This window comes from Erinaceus europaeus, chromosome 7 (genome assembly GCF_950295315.1).
Source record: "Erinaceus europaeus chromosome 7, mEriEur2.1, whole genome shotgun sequence".
In the NCBI taxonomy this organism is placed as follows: Eukaryota; Metazoa; Chordata; class Mammalia; order Eulipotyphla; family Erinaceidae; genus Erinaceus; species Erinaceus europaeus.
In genome coordinates this window covers 81,114,856-81,136,397 of record NC_080168.1, presented here as the reverse complement: position 1 = coordinate 81,136,397, position 21,542 = coordinate 81,114,856, and the positions used below count along the sequence as shown (strand labels likewise).

Genomic DNA, 21,542 nt, shown 5'->3' with positions numbered 1-21,542 from the left:
TTCACCTCAACTTATCACTCCAAGCCTTACAGAAGGGTGAAAGGGGAGTGCAAACAGGGATTATTATCTCTTGTCAGCCACCAGATGGCACCAAAGGTCCCACTAATTCAAGATCTACAGGGTCAATCTAAGACTAGAGAAATGTAAATCAATGTATTGTTTTATTCATAAACAAATCCTAAGATTTGTAACTAGGTAAGTGCTTCTACATAAAAACAAACTCAATGACAACATAGTTTGTGGAAACTCTTTTAAAATGGTGGGGATCACCAATTTATAATATGAAGCAAGTTGCATAATAAAATGTGAAGTATAACTGAAATAAATGTGTATCTACTTACTATAAACTTGCTGACACCCTCAAGTTCCCCAAATCTCATGTAAGAGATGTCTGCCTTCTTCTTCCCAACATCTACATCTCCTGCATAAATTTGTTTTATGCCTGCACCTTTAATTAAAGGTACACACTCATCACATGGGCATTTTGTCACAAAAATCATACTTCTTTCTTCTGGTTTAATTTCTTGACACCTACAAAAATTACAAGATATTAGGAAGGTAGTTTCTAAAAGGCTAAATTATATGTTAGAGAATTTTTCAAACACTAAAATTGAGCTGCTTTAAAAACAAATTAACATTGTAAACAATAACAATCAAACATTATTTTTGCTGGATAACTGAATGCTCAAATTAATAAACTCATAAAATGCTTTTTAAAAAAGTCAGCCTGAACATTGCAATTAATTAATTTTTCCCCCTACCCGAGCACTGTTCAGCTCTGGCTTATGGCGGTGTTGGATATTAAACCTGAGACTTTGGAGCCTCAGGCATGAGAGTCACTTTTCATAACCATTATGCTATTTACCTCTGCCCTCACAATTTATTTTATTTTATTTTATTTTATTTTATTTTATTTTATTTTATTTTATTTTTTCCAGAGCACTGCTCATCTCTGGCTCTTGGTGGTGTACGGGACTGACCCTGGCACCTGGTAGCCTCAGTCATGAGAGTCTGTTTTGCATAAGACACAATTAATTAAATAAATTATTTAATTACATTTAAATCAATCTAAATAAAATTAATTTCAATTAATTTAAATAAAATTTATTTAAGAGAGTTGGCATGATGTTTAACATTAGGTTACAAAGTAAATTAAAATGGAAATAAACATACTAAAAGAGAGAAACACAATGCTTTTTAAGTTAGTAAGAACTTTTTTATATAACGCTGGACTTAAGGGCTAGATGTAGCACCTTCCTAAAGAATTACTGGCCCAGAACCTAGATCTCCAACAGATCTCTCTCTCTCTACCAGTGTTGATTACTTCCATCAGGAATAAGCCCTCTTGCTGGCCTCTCCAGAATCTCACCTTCACTGGAAACTAACAATGGTAAGGACTACTCCACTCTCTGAAGGAGGGTAGGTCATTCTACTCTGCCACTTGAAGTGAGCCTCAAATGTTCCTAGCTGTGACCAGGGACTGTGAGTTCAGTCTGACAGGGACATGGAGGTTACACAGGCTCCTGTGCTAAATATGAATCCATATAGGCCCCGGGTCAGACTGGTGTGATAAACAGTTAATTGGGAGCTACTTTCTGCCCTAACTCGGCGTTCTAGTTCTGTTCTTAACTCTGACACCATCTTCCCAGACAACATTGCTAGTCTACCTCCATGTTAACTATAAATCTCAAGCAAAGATTACTAAAGTCTTGGTCCCTGAGGAACATATCTAAAATAGATTTCCTAGCTTCTTTTGACCTTAAGGTCCCTATTCTCACCTGCTTTATTCCTAATTTTTGGCTCTTGTTTATTAAACATTTTGTTCTGCTTTATATCTTACTACCTTTCAGCCATCAAGTTGTAGATGCTATTATGATTCCATCTTTACCTCTCTAGGCATATGACCTCACCAATGTGTCCTGGAACCTCACTTCTCTGGAGCTCTACCCTACTAGGGGAAGATAGAAATAGGCTGGGGGTATGGATTGAGGTGCCAATGCCCCAAACCGAGAAGCAATTACAGAAGCCAGACTTTCCACTTTCTGTAATCTCAAATGAATTTTGGTCCATACTTCTAGAGAGGTAAAGGACAGGGGAAGAAGACCAGAGGGTTCTGAATCTCAATTCCACCAGGACTCGATCTATTTGTCACCAGGAATATTGTGTTTATACCATTACAGAAAAAGAAGTGAATCTGGAAAACAGCATAGGGAGCCAGGCACTATTTCTTTTATCTGATAAAAAGGACAAAGGAAGGACATTTGTAAGTAGTAATAGATGTAGGTGTGACTTAGAAAGGAAGTGAAGGCAGGACCTAAAAAAAATTTAAAAAAAAAAAGGGCTTTCCAGCCATGACATCATCTCCCCAGACAATAACTTGGGTCTACCTGCATATCAGATGTCAGGCTCAGTCAAAAAAACTAGTAAAGTTATGGGCCCTTTGGAATATACCTAAAATTCACCTACTAGCTATTTTAAAAATGGAGACCTCAAATCTTCATCTGCAATATTCCAGCCTTTAGGTTCACTATTAGTCAACAATTTGTTTGGCTTTATATGTTAACTCTTCTTTCAGCCACCAGGTTCCAGGTGCTACCATGATGCCAACCTGACTTCCCTGGGCAGATGACCTCACCAATGTGTCCTGGAGCCCTGTTTCCCCAGAGCCCTGCCCCACTAGGGAAAGAGAGAGACAGGCTGAGAGTATGGATCAACCTGTTAACACCCATGTTCAGCAGGGAAGCAACTAAAGAAGCCAGAACTTCCACCTTCTGCATCCCATACTGATTCTGGGTCCATACTCCCATAAGGATAAAGAATAGGAAAGCTATTAGGGGAGGGGATGGGATGGGATACAGAGTTCTGGTGGTGGGAATTGTGTGGAATTGTACCCCTCTTGCCCTAGGGTCTTGTCAGTATTTCCATTTATAAATAAAAATTAAAAAAAGAAAAAAATGGGCAAAATAGATAGAGATATAAAAATAGAGTTATAGGTAGAAAGCCAACCCATATCTGTAACCTAGAAAGAATGGATGAGAACATAGAACTCTGGTGGTGGTAATGTTATGGAATTAAATCCTTAACATCTTATAATTTTGTAAATCAATATTAAAGCACTAATAAAAATGATATGGCAAGGGCCAGGAAAACAACTCAACAATTTATACAACAGACTTTCATGCCTAAGCCTTGAAGCTACCATAATCCAGAGCTAAGCACATACATCAAAAATAAACCTTGGCCCAACAACAGATGAGTGGCTGAGAAAGCTGTGGTATATATACACAATGGAATACTATGCAGCTATCAAGAACAATGAACCCACCTTCTCTGACCCATCTTGGACAGACCTAGAAGGAATTATGTTAAGTGAGCTAAGTCAGAAAGATAAAGATGAGTATGGGATGATCCCACTCATCAACAGAAGTTGAGTAAGAAGATCTGAAAGGGAAACTAAAAGCAGGACCTCACCAAATTGTAAGTAGGGCACCAAAGTAAAAGCCCTGTGGTGAGGGGTAGACATGCAGCTTCCTGGGACAGTGGGGGGTGGGAGTGGGTGGGAGGGATGGGTCACAGTCTTTTGGTGGTGGGAATGGTGTTTATGTACACTCCTAGTAAAATGTATTCATATAAATCACTAGTTAATGAATATGAGAGGGGGAAAATTAATTGTATGTCTTGAAGTTTTTCAAAACACAAACTGAATCTTTTCAATATATAGGCTGTGTGTTTGATATGCAGACTCTCTCAAAAGCCTAGACCAAGTAGATCAGAAGCACCCAATAGCACAGCTATATACAAGATACTGGGTACTGTACAGCAAACCCTAACAAAAGGACTTTTCAAAGTTAACCCAATTACCAAATAATGTGATAATAACATTAACTATTGATTGTCTTTTTGAACCCTAAGACAGCAGGAACCTCACATCTCCACTATAGAGCCTCTACTTCCCCCAGTCCTAGAACCATTGGATAGGGCCCACTTTCCTGTATGCCTCTCCCAATCCATATCAAATAATATTGCATCTGCCGATCACAACCTAAACAACACAACGATTGCCACCTAAACATACTTCACTTCAGACTGTGTCCAGAGACTTCACGTGTGGAATGACAACCCTTCAACTTCATTACTCGGGTGAGACCTTTCCTTTCATAGTATACTCTAATTTCATCTCGGTTAACTTTGTAACAAAGTCCTAAAACCTAGATATACACCAGTTTCTGTGAGAGAGAGCATATGTTCACACGTATCCGTAAACTACTGCAAAATATATATCTGAAAGCATAAGTACACTAGAGTTTGCAGTGAGTACCCCCCTAACACTTCCTCTCCACTATTCCAAGCTTTGGGTCCATGATTGCTCAACAATTTGTTTGGCTTTGTATGTTAACTCTCTTTTCAGTCACCAGGTTCCAGATGTCATCAGGATGCCAGCCAGGCTTCCCTAGACTGAAGACCCCACCAATGTGTCCTGGAGCTCAGCTTCCCTAGAGACCCACCCTACTAGGGAAAGAGAGAGGCAGACTGGGAGTATGGACCGACCAGTCAACGCCCATGTTTAGCGGGGAAGCAATTACAGAAGCCAGACCTTCTACCTTCTGCAACCCACAATGACCCTGGGTCCATGCTCCCAGAGGGATAGAGAATGGGAAAGCTATCAGGGGAGGGGGTGGGAAATGGAGATTGTGTGGAATTGTACCCCTCTTACCCTATGGTTTTGTTAATTAATCCTTTCTTAAATGAAAAAATTAATTAATTAATTAATTAAAAAATAAAAATAAAAATAAATAAACCTTGGCAAAACTGGTAAGATCACATTATATAGAGGTAAAATATCAGGTTTTGGTAAACAATATATAAGTCTACTTTTTAAAATGACCTATTAATATATCAGTAAATATTCCATTCAGTGTAATATTTTTATCCATTTTACTTTTGCTGTTTCATTATTCTATTCATAAACTAAAATTTAATAATTTATTTTAAAAAATTACTGGCCCAGGAGGTGGTGTAGTGGATAAGATGTTGGATTCTCAAGCAAGGGGTCCGAGTTAGATCCCTGGTATCAGATGTGCCAGAGTGATGCTCTTGTTCTCTCTTTCTCCCACCCTTCCCTTTAATAATTAATAAATTATTAAATAAATTATTAATAAATATCCCTTTCTCATTAATAAACATAATATCCTTTTATCTTATTTTAAGAAAATATCATTAACACACCATGGTTGCCAAAAGATCAACCCCTTAACAACTGCCTCATGGGTATGCAATAAATACATTTTAAATTGAAAAATTAAAGTTTTATTTGAATTATTTTATATCTCCTCCCTAGGATAGCATCATTTTATTGAACAAACTTGAATTTGACCTATCTATACTTGCATTCAAAATAAAGTAAGTATATCTGTAATGAGGAGCACAAGGAAAAGAACAGAAGATGATTAGGATTAACACATGTTCTAATTTGTGGCCACATGGGATGTACTTCCTTGTTCTCTGTGTGTGTGTTACTATTCTTACTGCTTACACTACTGCTAACCTTCTATATCCATCTCCCTAGTTAATTCCCTCAATCCATTCACCTTGACAAAGGCAATAGAATTTTATGCATCTAGTCCATTCAAACAATATAACTTAAGTCCAAAGTAAGTGGTACTATGGCTCTATAAATGTCATTCCATTTCACTGCCATCCCTTAACAGATGAACTATAAACTTTGGATTCAGAGGTTGTCTCTGAAATCCCACTCTATTCCCACTGTTCCACATCTAGCCTATCTATAGTATGCACAGGCACACAATGATCTGTTGCTATGCCTGAAGCAAGAAAGATCTCTCTATAAGTTAGCATCTACCATTGCAACAATCCTATCAAATATTTAAAACTCAGCTCAAATACCACTTTCTTTTGTAAGTAAAGTTATAGTTCTGGAAAGAATATTTCTTGCCACTTTATACAAGGAAATAAGAGGCAGGTAACAGGAAACTAATTTCAATTAACCTTTGCTACATTGTATAGAAAATACATGCAAACAAATTTCATACCTAAATGTCAAGGCATTCTGTTCCGCATGTACAATATATCTGAACTTCCTTATTTCTCTGTCTTTCTGCTTGTCATCCATGTGTGGGAAGTCAGCATACTCAGATCCAACAGGAAAAGCATTATAACCACATCCTATGAAGTACATTGCACCTGTTCCATCACAGTTTCGCTAGAAAAGTAAGCAGATCATTAAAGTAAGCAGTTTAATTTTCAACATCCTGAAAAGGTAATTTACAGTGCATTTTAAAAATCCTACTGTAGGGGTCTGGGTGGTGGCACACGCAGTTAAGCACAAGGACCTGCTTAAGTAACCGGGTTCAAGCCACTCTCCACTGCAGGGAGAAGCTTCCCTAGTGGTAAAGTAGGTCTGCAAGTGTCTTTCTCCATTTCTGTCTCCCCCTCTCAATTTCTCTCTGTCCTATCAAGTAATATGGGGAAAAAATGGCTGCTACGAGGAACAGTAGACTTGCAGTGCAGTCACCAAGTCCCAGTGATAACCTTGGAGGCAAAAAGAAAAGCCTACTATCATATTTTATACAATGAATCCAACATTCTATGATATATAGAACTATCAAAATACTCTTAGTACAGTGTGATCTTGTCAAAGCTAAACCTTAAGATGACTAGTAGTACTAATATATCATCTCTAGGCAGTCCTTGGTTTTTTTTTTTTTAATTTTTTATTTAAGAAAGGATTAGTGAACAAAAACATAAGGTAGAAGGGGTACAACTCCACACAATTCCCACCACCCAATCCCCATAATCCCCCCCTCCCATGGTAGCTTTCCCATTCTCTAGCCCTCTGGGAGCATGGACCCAGGGTCGTTGAGGGTTGCAGAAGGTAGAAGGTCTGGCTTCTGTAATTGCTTCCCCGCTGAACATGGGCGTTGACTGGTCGGTCCATACTCCCAGTGGCAGTCCTTGGTTTTATCAGTGAAGTACTAGCTTGCTTAATTCAGATTGTTTTACTTGGGTCAGGCATCTCTCTTATTGGATAGGAAAGATTTATAGAGAACAAAAATAAGTTTTACAACTTTTTTTTTTTAATTTAAAGGTATCCTCTACTGGGTCCGCTTTCCTCTATGAATCTAGACCACTTATTTTCTTTTTCTTTTTTAAATATTTATTTATTCCCTTTTGTTGCCCTTGTTTTATTGTTGTAGTTATTATTGTTGTTGTTGATGTCGTCATTGTTGGATAGGACAGAGAGAAATCGAGAAAGGAGGGGAGACAAAAAGGGGGAGAGAAAGACACCTGCAGACCTGCTTCACCGCTTGTGAAGCGACTCCCCTGCAGATGGGGGTCTGGGGGCTAGAACCAGGATCCTTCAGCTTGTCCTTTCGCTCTGCGCCGCGTGCACTCAATCTGCTGCACTACCACCCGACTCCCGGAAAGTCTTTTCTTTTTTTTTTTTTTCCTCCAGGGTTATTGCTGGGCTCGGTGCCTGCACCATGAATCCACCGCTCCTGGAGGCCATTTTTCCCCCTTTTTGTTGCCGTAGTTGTTGCAGCCTCGTTGCGGTTATTATTGCCATTGTTGACGTTGCTTTGTTGTTGGATAGGACAGAGAGAAATGGAGAGAGGAGGGGAAGACAGAGAGAGAGGGGAGAGAAAGATAGACACCTGCAGACCTGCTTCACCGCCCGTGAAGCGACTCCCCTGCAGGTGGGGAGCCGGGGCTCGAACCGGGATCCTTATGCCGGTCCCTGCGCTTTGCGCCACATGCGCTTAACCCACTGCGCCACCGCCCGACTCCCCGGAAAGTCTCTTCTATCCTCTCATTGTTTCAGCTGCAAATAACACTAAAATACTTTTCACTTCTGTCTTCATAACTAGGACTATATAAGACCATGAAGAACAGAAAATGTGTGAACACTCCCCATGTGTTTACTGTGGCACAGTGCTCTCCTGTGGAAGGTGCTTAATAAATGTTTACTAAATGAATGAATTTATCGAAAAACATGTTGAAGGAGTGAGCAAATGCTTACTTAGTATTAATAAATGTACCAATAAAAATATTATATCTAATGGATCAATAACATGGAATGCATGTAAGACTGAATCATGTCTAAACAAAAACACACTTAAATGTTTAAAGAACAATTTTAATACTTACTGATTTTCCTTCTGCCCAGATGACTGCTCCAACTCCTGTTTTATGATCCTCTGAAAGATAAATGGCAATTATATCAGTAAAAAATGAATGGCTTATTAGTTTCAGAGATAAATTTTCCAAAAAAAAAAAAACAACAAACAACCAAAGACCTACTTATTGAAACAGTTTCCTTGCTATCTTCACTAGTTGTAGAAAAGTATTAAAATAAATAATTTTAAAAAGCTTAGAAGATGAAAACTAAGTAGTCATAATTAATGTTATTACCAACCCAGTCCCACAGAATCCATAAATGGAAGCCATAAAATGGCAGTGTCCCTGCTGGAGGGAATGTAAGTCCAACCCCTGTAGCAGTCTGGAGAACTCTAAGAAGGCTAGAAATGGACCTACTCTGATCCTGCAATTCCTCTCCTGGGAACCAAACATATCTTAAGGAACCAAATGCATCCATCCAAAAATATTTGTGTATACCTATATTCATAGCAGCACAATTCATAATAGCCATAACCTGGAGGCAACCCAAATGTCCAACAACAGATGAGTGGTTGAGTGAGTTGTGGTCTATATATACAGCTATTAAAATGGTGTCTATATATACAGCTATTAGAAATGGTGAATTCACCTTCACTTCATCTTGGATAGAGCTTGAAGGAATCATGTTAAGTGAGGTAAGTCGGAAACAGAAGGATGAATATGGGATGATCTCACTCACATAAGTTGAAAAACAAGATCAGAAAGGAAAACACAAAGAAGTTTTGGACTAGAGTTGGTGTATTGTACTCAAGTAAAAGACTCAGGGTCAGGGTTCAGGTCATGGAACATGCTGGCAGAGGAGGACCTAGTGGCTTTAATTGTTATGTGAAAAACTGAGAAATGTTACACATGTACAAACTATTGTATTTTACTATCAACTGTAAACCATTAATTCCCCAATAAAGAAATTAAAAAAAAGGCAGTTCCAGTCAACTCACTTTCAGGTTGTAACCAGAACTGACTGACTTTATTGGTTCTCCATTAATAAATCAATGTCAAAATTATAAAATTGATTAAAAATGTCTTTGAGTTAATGGGTTTAATGTAATGACTATTGACAGTAATTAAATCTTTATATTCTCTTAGCATTTTTTATATTTATTTATTTTACCAGAGCTCTGCTCAGCTCTGGCTTATGGTGATTGAGAGATTGAACCTTGGGACCTTGGAGCCTCAGGCATGATAGTCTGCATAACCATTAGGATGTCTGCCCTGCCCCTCTTAGCATTTTTAACATTCCTATCATGGAAAATAAATTTCAGGGTCTTTTTTTTTAAAAAATACATTTATGGAAATGTTCTTGCTAAAAAAAAGTTCAGACTTTTAATGTAATTATAAACAAAACATTCAGGGTAAAAGGAATGCCAAGTTAGTGGCATGATGTTCACTTCTAAATCAAGTGGTAGAATGGAGGAGATAGCATAACAGTTATGCAAAACATTTCCATGTCTGAGGCTCCAAGGTTTCAGGTTCAATCCCCAACACCACCATAAACCAGAGCTATGCAGTGTTCTGGTAAAAAACGAAATTCTAGGAGGCTGGGCGTTAGCGCAGAGGGTTCAGTGCACATGGTACAAAGTACAAGGGCCGGTGTAAGGATCCCGGTCCCCAGCTCCCCACCTACAGGGGCTCACTTCCCAAGTGGTGAAGCAGGTCTGCAGGTGTCTATCTTTCTCTCCTCCTCTCTGTCTTCTCCTCCTCTCTCGACTTCTCTCTGTCCTATCCAGCAACAACAACAGCTTGATAACAATAACAACTACAACAAGCGCAACAACAAGGGCAACAAAATGGGAAAAATGGCCTCCAGGAGCAGTGGATTCATAGCATAGTGCAGGCACTGTGCCCCAGCGATAACCCTGGAGGAAAAAAAAAACAAACAACAACACGAAATTCTAAATCAAATGGTAGAAGTTCCAAACTTAAGACTACGACTCCTCCGCAGAACCAAACATTCTGCAATAAGCAGAGTTGTACTTAAAACTATAAATCTTAAGCAGAAAATTATATTAAAATAGATTCTACATATTAAAATACTTTTCCTTCTACCATATATAAGTGAAATTTAAATCTCTCAAACAACTGCACAATTATGAAATCATAGTACTTATTATCATAATGAGACTAGTAGAGATAAGTAGATACACTTACAGAAAACTACCTATGGGGAGTCGGGCAGTAACACAGTGGGTTAAGCACAGGTGGCAAAGCGCAAGGACCTGCATAAGGCTCCTGATTTGAGCCCCTGACTCCCCACCTGTAGGGGAGTCACTTCACAAGCGGTGAAGCAGGTCTGCAAGTATCTATCTTTCTCTCCCCCCTCTATCTTCCCCTCCTCCATTTCTCGCTGTCCTATCCAACAACGACAACGACATCAATAACAATAATAACTACAACAATGAAACAAGAATAACAAAAAGGGAACAAATAAATATTAAAAAAAAGAAAACTACCTGTAACAATTAACTGTGAATTTACTCTAGTCCATTTTATATTGTCAGGATTAAACAAAACCATGACTCTAGTTTGCAGTTTCCTGAAAGTTAACCCTTCCAATGAGAACTATGAGAATATTTAACTATACTTAAATATTTTTCTAAAGTACAAAGAAAGTTTATTCCACTTAGGCATTAAAAATGAGGATGTTCTTTCTATGAATGAGTTTTTTAATTGCCACCAGGGTTATCTCTGGGACTCAGTGCCTGCAGTACAAATTCACCACTACCGGTAGCCATTTTTTTCCCTTCTTATATTTGATAAGACAGAAATTGAGGAGAGGGTAAGAGAGACACCTACAGCACTGTTTCACTGCTTGTGAAGCTTGCCCACTACAGGTGGGATCAGTGGCCTTGAGCATGGTAACGTGTTCTTAACCAGGTGCACCACTGCCCAGCCCCAAAATGACTTAGTGTTTTAAAAGTTAGAGGATCATAAAATTCCCATCTTTGATTTGAGCAATCTTGATTTTTCAAAATTATATTACAACTATATAATTTGTTTTAAGTACTTCTCACTAGTGATCTTTTGCCCTAACAGTAAAATGGGTAAAAATTCTTATTCTATACAGCCAGCTAAAATTAATTACAAGAATAATTTTAGCCCTATGGATCAAATCTATTCACTTTCCCTCTAGTTTTCCCTTGACGTTAAGAATTCCGTAACAGGTTGTGGAGATTGTGTCCAGCAGTAAAGTACAGGTCTTGCCTGCATAAGGCCCCTGATTTGATCTCCCACACTCTGTGAGCCAGGACTGAATGGTGCTCTGGTCCCTCCACACTCATCTCACAGAAACAAATTTTTCACAGTAAGTTTTCTTTTAGTGAATGCCAAAATATACAGTAGTGAGGGAAACATTTCCATAAAACTTAGTCTGATAACTAAAGAAGACAGGAATAAGAAACATGTAAGCACCTGTGTGCTCTGTTGTGAAGGAAATGGATATGGTTCTGAGGAGTGGAGAATGTGGGAGGGCTTATTCTATAGTGGAGACTGTCATGGTGTAAACACAATGATTCTTCCTTCCAAGGCTTTCAAATTATAACATGAGGAGGAAAAGTATAATTATGTCTTTATGCCCCAAGGCAAGAGGCAGTTGTTATATTTGCCTATAAAACTAAAAATCTTTACTGGAAAATTGTAATTAACACATGCACATATTTGAAATAAAAAATTAAAACACACATTCTTCACTTTTCCTACCATCAATACTAAACACTTTTTATGATCTGTCTGTTTTCAGTTTTAGCCTCAGGAGCCACTTTTTGTTTTTGTATTGTTTCACTGTGGAGACAGACTAAATCTTGTCAGGAGGCAAGATTTTCCTAGGCTGGAGCTCTACTGCCTTGCTAAAGTTAGTTACAAGAGGTGATTCTTCACTGCATATCTTGAAAACTTGGTGTTAAGATGGTGTAAATCCATAGTTGAATAGATGAAGTAATTTTTTCCAAAAATCTATGTCTACAGTTTATTACTGAAACTGTATCTTATAATCTGGTCATTAAGAGAGTTTTCCTGGGAGTTGGGTGTATTGCAGCAGGTTAAGCACATGTGGCACAAAGCACAAGGACTGGCATAAGGATCCCAGTTTGAGCCGCCCACTCCTCACCTGCAGGGGAGTCACTTCACAGGGGGTGAAGCAGGTCTGCAAGTGTCTATCTATCTCTCCCCCTCTGTCTTCCCCTCCTCTCTCCATTTCTCTCTGTCCTATCCAACAACAACATCATCAACAACAACAACAATAATAACAATAATAGCTACAACAATAAAACAAGGGCAACAAAAGGGAAAAAAATATATATATAGTTTTCCTCTACCTCTGAAGGAATGGCGAATTTAGAACCACTGAGCTAACTTCCCAAGTCCCTCTGCTCAGACCTATTTATTCAGCAATTTTTTAAAAAAATTATTGTATTTTTTTTTAACCAGAGCACTGCTCAATTGGTGGTGCTGGGGATTGGACCTGGGATATTGGAACCTCAGGCATAAAAATCTTTTGTACAACCATTATGCTGTCCCTCCAGCCCTAATCAGAGAATTCTCTTGACTCTTATGGTTTAGAAATACACAATTATTTTAGCTCTCAATTCCGTAGTCACATCAGATTTGCCCTAGTCTGGTCCAGTAGATACTTGCACTTGCATCACTGGATGCTTGTTTAAAACAAGTCATGGCTTCCAACCTCTCCAAGAGATGGGAGCCAGAAACCTGCATTTCTCACGAATGGATGTTCTGATTTCTTAAGCAAATTATAAAGTTGAGGACTATTGCATTACGATTTGAAACAGTTAACCTTTTTGGACACTCCAACCTACTTTTTCAACAATACTGAGGTTCTTCAGATCTGGCAAACAATTAGTCTAATGGGAAAGTAGAGTTCCCAAGAAACACAAAAACCACACAAACCAAATAGATAGTATGTGGTGCCCTCCTAACTCTACACTTTCCCTGAATCTAAACACATTGTCACTTAAAAAAAAAAAAAAAATATATATATATAGAAGGGGTCCGGGCAGTTGTTCAGTGAGTTAAGCGCACATGGTGTGAAACACAAGGACCAGCCTCAAGATCCCAGTTTGAGCCCCTGACTCCCCACCTGCAGGGGAGTCACTTCACAAGCAGTGAAGCAGGTCTGCAGGTGTCTTTCTCTCCCCTGTCTTCCGCCTCTTTCAATTTCTCTTTGTCCTATCCAACAATAACAATAGAATAACAACAAAAAGGGCAACAAAATGGCCTCCAGAAGCAGTGGATTTGTAGTGCAGGCACCGAACTCCAGTGATAACCCTGGAGGGGAAAAAAATAGAGAAACAAGAAGCAGAGAGTAAGGCCATAGCACTGAAACTTCCTTCAATATGGTAGGGACAAGGCTGGAACTTGGGCTATTCACATGGAAAAACAAAATAAAATTTATTTCAATGAGACACAGAAGGAAAGATATACCAGAGCACTACTCAGATCTGCCCAAGGGTATAACTGGGAATTGAACCTGGGACCTCTGAGTCTCAGTCATGAGAGTTTTTTGTATAATTGTTAGGTTGTCTCTCCAACCCCTTGGAAACGTAGTAACACCTCTGTGGGTCTTATTCATCCATCAAAAAGCAATGAAAAAGCACTTCATTTTTTTTTTAATGTGGTACAAGTGATGAAACCCATATTCACATTACTAAGTCACTGCTCTGTCCAACTTTTTCTTTTAGAATGAAAGTGAGGTAATAAAAGGACAGAGGGGAGGGGAGCTCCACTGCCTAACCCTCTCTAGCTTTAGAGCCAAAACTGGCATAAGGGCTAAAGGGTCTGAATTCATTTAAATCACATGTGTATTTTTCAAATGAAATGGATTAACAAAATAGTTTCTTCACTTAGAGAGTGAAATAAGGTGTGGTCCAGGAGGTGGCACAGTGGATAAAGCATTCGGCTCTCAAGCATGAGGTCTTGAGTTCAATCCCCAGCAGCACATGTACCAGAGTGATGTCTGGTTCTTTCTCTCTCTCCTATCATTTCTTATGAATCAATAAATAAAATTTTAAAAAAGTTTTTTTAAAAAGAGTGAAATAAAGTCATCAAAGCAAGCAGAAGAATGTGAAATGAAAAGCCAGCTAGTAGAAGCATATTCTTTGAGGGGGCTATCTACCATGCTAGATTGTCCTCAATGTTAAATTACTTCACTCTGCCTGGCATATAGTAGGTGCTGAATAAATGATTGCAACAATTTACATTAATGAAGACTATAGTTCCAGAATTCCTTATCTGAAATCCTTTGGCTTTTTTTGACAGCTCAACATATTCTGTAACCCTACTCAACCAAATATTTAGTGCAAATATTTTTACATTTTACTCTACATGTCTAAATGCGTCTGATTATCCACTACGGCTGCAGATTCCCTTCAGGGTGCTATATAGTATATCTATAAGGTATGCATTTGAAATCTGAAAAAAATTAAATTCCTTTTCATCTGGCTCCAAGGGCTTTTGGGCAAGAGATTGTGGGTCATTTCTCTTTGGACATTAAAAACAAAAAAAGTAATTGGGGGTGGGTGGGTGGTAGCACAGTGGGTTAAGCACATATAGTATATAAAGCACAAGGACGGGCACAACGACCCGTTTAAGCCCCTGGCTCCCCACCTGAAGCAGGAATGGGTCACTTCACCAGTGGTAAAGCAGGTCTGCAGGTGTCTTCCTCTCCTCCTTTCTATCTTTTCCTCCTTTCTCAATTTCTCTGTCCTATCTAACAGCAACAACAATGGGGAATTCATAGTGCATGCACTGAAACCCAGGGGTAACCCTGGAGGCAAGAAGAAAAAAAATTATCCACTTCATACATTGCTTAATGCTAAAGAAACAATGATGATGAAGTCTTGGCCTCATTCCTGGAAGAGCTCACAATGGAGTGCATGGCAGAGAGCTTCATTCTTCTCAGGAATTGAATCACAGACAAAAATGTCATACATGGTAAAAAAAATATAATAATGATGACCTTGAAAAAATATTCTGTAGTGCCCATTAAGTGCAAAAAAAATTTAATGTACAAAACTCTGAGCAGAAATAATTGATCCATTTGCACTTATCTATAAAGAATACATGTGCAAATTTATATCTGTACATGACTTTAAACAATGGGACCATGTATGGTGTGATGAAAAGCAAGAGAGATTGAAAGAGCAGATTCATAGTTCACTCTTAATGCTTGCTCTGGAATCTGCTAAATTCTAGTTAGTAAAGAGAATTAGTCAAGTATTGCTGGTAGCAGTTGTTTATATTTATGTTTTTGCCCCCTCCAGAAGAGTTTAGAGAAAAAAACAAAACAAAACAAAACAAAAACCAAGCTAGTTTTGGCAAAGAGTTCACTATATAATTACATTAACTTGGGTTTTTACACAAGTTTATTTGGAATCATATCGGTTTTAAGCCCACTGAATGTCAAATCCCTGGCAGAATTTTAAAAAAATCTTAAATTTAGGCCACACTTAATGACTTGTTTTAGTAGGATGGGGTTGGAATTTGAGCATTTGCACTTTTACTAAATCCCAGCAATGATTCTGACAAACTGCCCCTTGGGAACTTCAGCTCTACTGAAATTACCTTGTCTTGTTGTCTATGTGTAGCATAGGCTGTAGACATCTGCATTTGTATAGACTTTTCTTTTTTCTTTTTCTTCCTTTCTTCCTTCCTTTCTTTCTTCTTTCTTTCTTTCTTTCTTTCTTTCTTTCCTTTTTTTTTTTACCAGAGCACTGCTCAGCTCTGGTTTATGGTGGTGTGGAGTCTCAGGCATGAGAGTCCCTTTGCATAACCATTATGCTACGCCCTGGATAGACTTTTCCTGAAGATGTTTGCTAGTTTTCTTTCTTGGGCTATTTTTTGTTTTTTAATTTTAAATCCTACTAGTCCATTCACCAAATCTTACTTTATTGCTTCTTGCCTGCATTCCCAAGCAACATCTTTTTTTCACTTATTATGAACAGGCTTATATAATAAAAAAAAGGTTGATTTTTAAACTTGCTGATTGGAGACATAAAAATTAGAATAATGAGTCAAGCAGTTGGCTGGGGCTCATTTGGTAGAGTATACATGGTACCCTGAGAGATGATCCTGGTTTGGTCCCTGTCTGCAGGGGAAGCTTTGTGAGTAGTGGTGCAGTGCTGCAAAAGTTTCCCCTTCTCTCTGCCTCTCTATCTGTATTTCACCCTCTATCAAAAAGAAAAAGCCTGCTGAGAATAGCTGGGAATGGTAAATCATGCTGGCCCAGAACCCCAAAGAACCTTGGTGGCAAAATAATAATAATAATAATAATAATGTTGAGTATTTAAATATTCCTTTTACTTTGTCAGTTATTTTGAATTCATGCTTTTATTGTAAATGTTTTTATTAAATAGTGAATACTACAAAATACTGAGGAATTAACAAAAAAAAGTTATTTGGATTCTCTCTCCGTTGTCTTTTTTTGTCCAATCTTTAATGGAGGGTTCCTGAATAATGATAAAAGCAAGAAGCAGAAAGGTTGAGGTAATCAGGCCCTAAGTTATAAATATAATACTGACTATAAGGCCACGGGAATTCTGAAAATGCTGTAAGAGCTGTCTATTTATGGGTCTCACTAATTTCTTTTTTTTTTAAATTTAAAAAATTATTTATTTTCCCTTTTGTTGCCCTTGTTTTTTGATTGTTGTTGTTATTGATGTCGTCATTGTTAGATAGGACAGAGAGAAATAGAGAGAGAAGGGGAAGACAGAGAGGGGGAGAGAAAGATAGACATCTGCAGACCTGCTTCACCACCTGTGAAGCGACTGTCCTGCAGGTAGGGAGCCAGGGGCTCGAACCTGGATCTTTATGCCAGTCCTCACACTTTGCGCCATGTGTGCTTAACCCGCTGTGCTACCACCTGACTCCTGGTCTCACTAACTTCTCCATAGTGAATGACTAGCAAATCTTTAGTACCTAAAAGTAAATGAATTCTGCTATGGATGAGATGAACACCACTTTACTTCTGAGACAAATACAAACCAACCAATTAGTCCCAATTTAAGAACTAAGCATACAACTCACCAGTTCGATATGCCAATAACCTGGCCTGAACCATGCAGTGCCTTGCAATTTCTTGTGGCAAACTTTGATTGTGAATTTCATCTATCTGTTCGGTATTGCCACAGTAAAATCCGTAGTGTTTAAAGATGGGCACACTGGAGGCTACTGTGGCCAAAAGAAGGATAAGGTCTTTCATATTTTGCCTTAGATTGCTAAAGTATGGATTTTCACACAAGTTCTCCAAACCTATAGTCATTAAGATTTGCTTATGCATTTCTTCATTTGAAACCAAAAATAACATTTCATATTCTTTTATTCTTTCCTGTTTACATTCAGAGTAAAAGTCAATGTTAGCATCTGGCAATGTTTTTGCAATTTTTTGAATAAAGTCACATTTGTAAGAGGTCTCCTCAACGAACTGCACCATATAACACACCAAAGGCTGAAGCAAGACACACACATGGGCCCGACTGTTTGATTTCAATCTTTCCACTGCTTTGGCATCTAACTTTGCATCTTCAGAACTAGAAGCCTCAGTAAGCAAACTTATTTCTGGATCAGCAGGCCAATATGAAATTCGGTTAACCCCAGCTGAAATACAAAAAGTCAGTTATCAGATACATGCTGAAATTTTTTTTAAAATTTTATTTATTTATTCCCTTTTGTTGCCCTTGTTGTTTTATTGTTGTAGTTATTATTGTTGTTGTCATCGTTGTTGGATAGGACAGAGAGAAATGGAGAGAGGAGGGGAAGACAGAGAGGAGGAGGGAAAGATAGACACCTGCAGACCTGCTTCACCGCCTGGGAAGCGACTCCCCTGCAGGTGGGGATCTGGGGTTCGAACCGGGATCCTTATGCTGGTCCTTGTGCTTTGCACCACCTGCGCTTAACCCGCTGCGCTACACCCCGACTCCCACATGCTGAAATTTTAAAGGTTTTTCTTGAAAAAAAAAATAAAAGCTTCAATATAATAAATGTCTACTAAGTCACCTAGGATAAAGCCAGGATATGGAAAATGTAGCCCATTGATCAGGTTTGGCATATTGTCTATTTTTATGCAACTCTCAGGTTAGGGAGAAATTTTATAGTTTTAAATACTCAGAAAACTCAAAAGAATAATATCTTGTGGGAGTTGGGCAGTAGCGCAGTGGGTTAAGTTCACGTGGCGCAAGGCGCAAGGACCGGCATAAGAACCCTGGTTCAAGCCCCCGGCTTCCCACCTGCAGGGGAGTCGCTTCACAAGTGGTGAAGAAGGTCTGCAGGTATCTATCTTTCTCTCCTCCCCTCTGTCTTCCCCTCCTCTCTATTTTTCTCTGTCCTATCCAACAATGACATCAATAACAACAATAATAACTACAACAATAAAACAAGGGCAACAAAAGGGAATATAAAAAATTTTAAAAAAAAAGAATAATGTCTTGTGACATAAGAAACTTCATGACATTCAAGTTTCAGTGCTCATAAATAAAGTTTTACTGAAACATATACTTACCTATTCATTGACATGGTCTCTGGATACTTTTGCACAACAGTGGAGTGGCAAAGTTCAGAACTGAGTAGCTGTGCAGACACCACATGACCTGCAAAGTCTAAAATATTTACTATCTGATACTTTATAATTGAAGTTTGCCAACCTCCAAGTTCGTAGCAACTCCCCTATTTGTCTTTCTAATGCCTGGTTTAAGGCTATCAAGGGAACTTTCAACATAGTCAGGTCTATGCAAAATACAGCTATATTATTATTATTTTAATGAAAGAGAGAGATAGAGGGAAAGAGAAAGGCACTAGAGCACTGCTCAGCTCTTGCTTATGGTGGTGCTGGGGAATTGAGCCTGGGACCTCAGAGCCTTAGAATCAAAGGTGTTTTTTTTTTTTGGAGGGGGGGAGCTGGGTAGTGTCACACCCAGTTAAGCACATACATTACCATCCACAAGGACCTCGCTCGGTTGGAGCCCCCGGTCCCTGAAGGGGGGACACTTCACAGATGGTGAAACTGATCTGCAGGTGTTTTTCTCACTCCCTTCTCAATTGCCCTCTGTCTTATCAAAATAAAACAGAAACAAGAAAAAAAAAAAAAAAAGGAAAAATGGCTGTGAGCAGTGATGTAGTGATGTCATAGTTCAGGCAGGCGCCAAGACTCAGAGATAACTCTGGTGGGAAGAAAGAGAGAAAGAAAGAAAGAAAGAAAGAAAGAAAGAAAGAAAGAAAGAAAGAAAGAAAGAAAGAAAGAAAGAAAGAAAGAGGAGAAAGAGAGAAAGACTTTTTTTTTTTTTTTTGGCCTTCAAGGCTATTGTTGGGGCTTGGTGCCTGCACCAGGAATCTAGTACTCCTGGAAACCAATTTTTCCCTTTTTTAATTGGATAGGATGGAGAGAATTTGAGAGAGGAGGGGAAGAGACAGACAGACATCTGCAGACCTATTTACAGCTTGTGAAGCAATCCCCCTGTAGGTGGGGAGCCAGGGGCTGAACTGGGATACTAACCCAGTTCGCTACTGCCCAGCCCTGGAGAAAGTCTTTTTGCATAACCAGTATGCCATCTCTCCAGTCTTGCACATCTATCTTTTATTCATTTTTCTCTCTTGACTCTGGAAGAATTACTCAACAAATATTCTGGGTTTTTTTTTTTTTCTTTTTTGTTTGTTTTGTTATTTCAGATATAGACAGGCAGGAAGAAAAAGAAGAAACCACAGCAGTGAAGCTTTCTTCTATATGGCTGGTGCTGGGTTCGAACCTGAAATGCACACATGGCAGATGAGTTATTTTGCCAGCCCATATTTGGTTCTTTTCCATCTATCTTAATGCACCACCGTAATCCTAATTTATAGTTATACTGAGGGTCATTACACTAGTGACATAGTTGAAAGAAAGATCTTTATTTTCTAGTTCTTTTTTTTTTTTTTTTTTTGCCTCCAGGATTATCGTTTTGCCTGCACTATGAATCCACTGCTCCTGGATGCCATTTTTTCCCATTTTTGTTGCCCTGTTGTATTTATTGTTATTGTTGTTATTGCTGTTGTTGTTGGGTAGGACAGAGAAAAATCAAGAGAGGAGGGGAAGACAGAGAGGGAGAAAGAAAGACACCAGCAGACCTGCTTCACCACTTGTGAAGTGACCTCCCTGCAGGTGGGGAACTGGGGGCTTGAACTGGGGTTCTTACAACAGTCTATGCACTTTGCGCCATGTGCATTTAACCTGCTGTGCTACTGCCCAGCCCCCTCTAGTTTTTTTTTTTTTAGGTTTTTTTAAATCATTATTTATTTATTGGATAGAGACAGCCAGAAATCTAGAGGAAAGGGAGAGATAGAGAGGAAGACAGTGGGACCAGGCAGTGGCAGACCTGGTTAAGCACACAAATTACAATGCGTAAGGACCCAGGTTTAAGCCCCTGGTCTCCACTTGCAGGGGGAAAGCTTCACAAATGGTGAGGCAGGGCTGCAGGTGTCTCTCTCACACACTATCTCCCCCTTCCCTCTGAAGTTTTTTCTGTCTCTATCCAATAAAAAAAAAAAATTCTCAGTGTCTTTAAAAAAAAAAAAAGAGAGGAAGAGAGACAGAAAGACACATGCAGCCCTGCTTTACTACTTGCAAAACTTCCTCCCTGCAGGTGGGGACTGGGGGCTCGAACTTGGGTCCTTGTACACTGTAATGTGTGTGCTCAACCAGGTGTGCCACCACCTAGCCCCTTTTCTAATTCTCCTTATAATATATCAAACTGTCTTCCTATTATATCTAATTTACTTTGGTAATTTATTCCCAGTGACTACTCTCAAATAGATGTTATTAATCCCCAAGAAAGCCTCATCTGCACTTACCATTTACAATCATTTTCAAACAAGCAGAACATGGTTTTCTGGAAAAATAAAGGTCACAGTTTTTCAGCCTTGACCCATGTTTAATAAGAGCAATTTTCCCAGCATGTAAATCATCACTGGAACAGTGGAGACCAACAATTTTTGTGTTTTTCACCACCACAAGACCAGTTTTCTTCACCTACATTAAGACACAAAATAATGATTTATTAGTTATAACACTTAGCAACCTTTTTATATTTTACATTGATTTAAATGAAAGGTTTATTTAGTACTTTATTTAAATGCATTTGAAAAATAGTACATTTCTCATTAGGTCCAAAAATTTCTGAAAGCATACCTGATCCTTTAATGTATTATACTTAATTTATCAAGTAAGTGAGAAAGTTTTGTTTAGTTCTTTATTCGAACACATTTCAAAAAAGAACATTTCTAAAGTAGTTCAATTTTTTTTGAAGGCTTACTGACTTTGAGAAGGGTTAGGGAGGGAAAGGGAGAAAAAGGGAAAGAAAGGGGGAGAGGGA

General features: G+C 38.6%; 1 protein-coding gene across 4 annotated transcripts in view; it reads right to left on the bottom strand.

Annotated features, from left to right (window-relative positions):
- Positions 1-21,542, bottom strand: part of CDADC1 (cytidine and dCMP deaminase domain containing 1) — a 46,832-nt gene that overhangs the window by 7,350 nt on the left and 17,940 nt on the right. For 3 of the 4 annotated variants that reach the window (XM_060194851.1, XM_060194847.1, XM_060194849.1), the window contains 5 exons: positions 21,022-21,199; positions 17,230-17,799; positions 8,167-8,216; positions 6,051-6,220; positions 342-531 (listed from right to left, as the gene is read on the bottom strand). In XM_060194851.1, coding sequence (XP_060050834.1) covers positions 342-531; positions 6,051-6,220; positions 8,167-8,216; positions 17,230-17,799; positions 21,022-21,199 — 1,158 coding nt within the window. The remainder of the gene's footprint in view (positions 1-341; positions 532-6,050; positions 6,221-8,166; positions 8,217-17,229; positions 17,800-21,021; positions 21,200-21,542) is intronic. The other variant, XM_060194850.1, reaches the window with a different exon arrangement.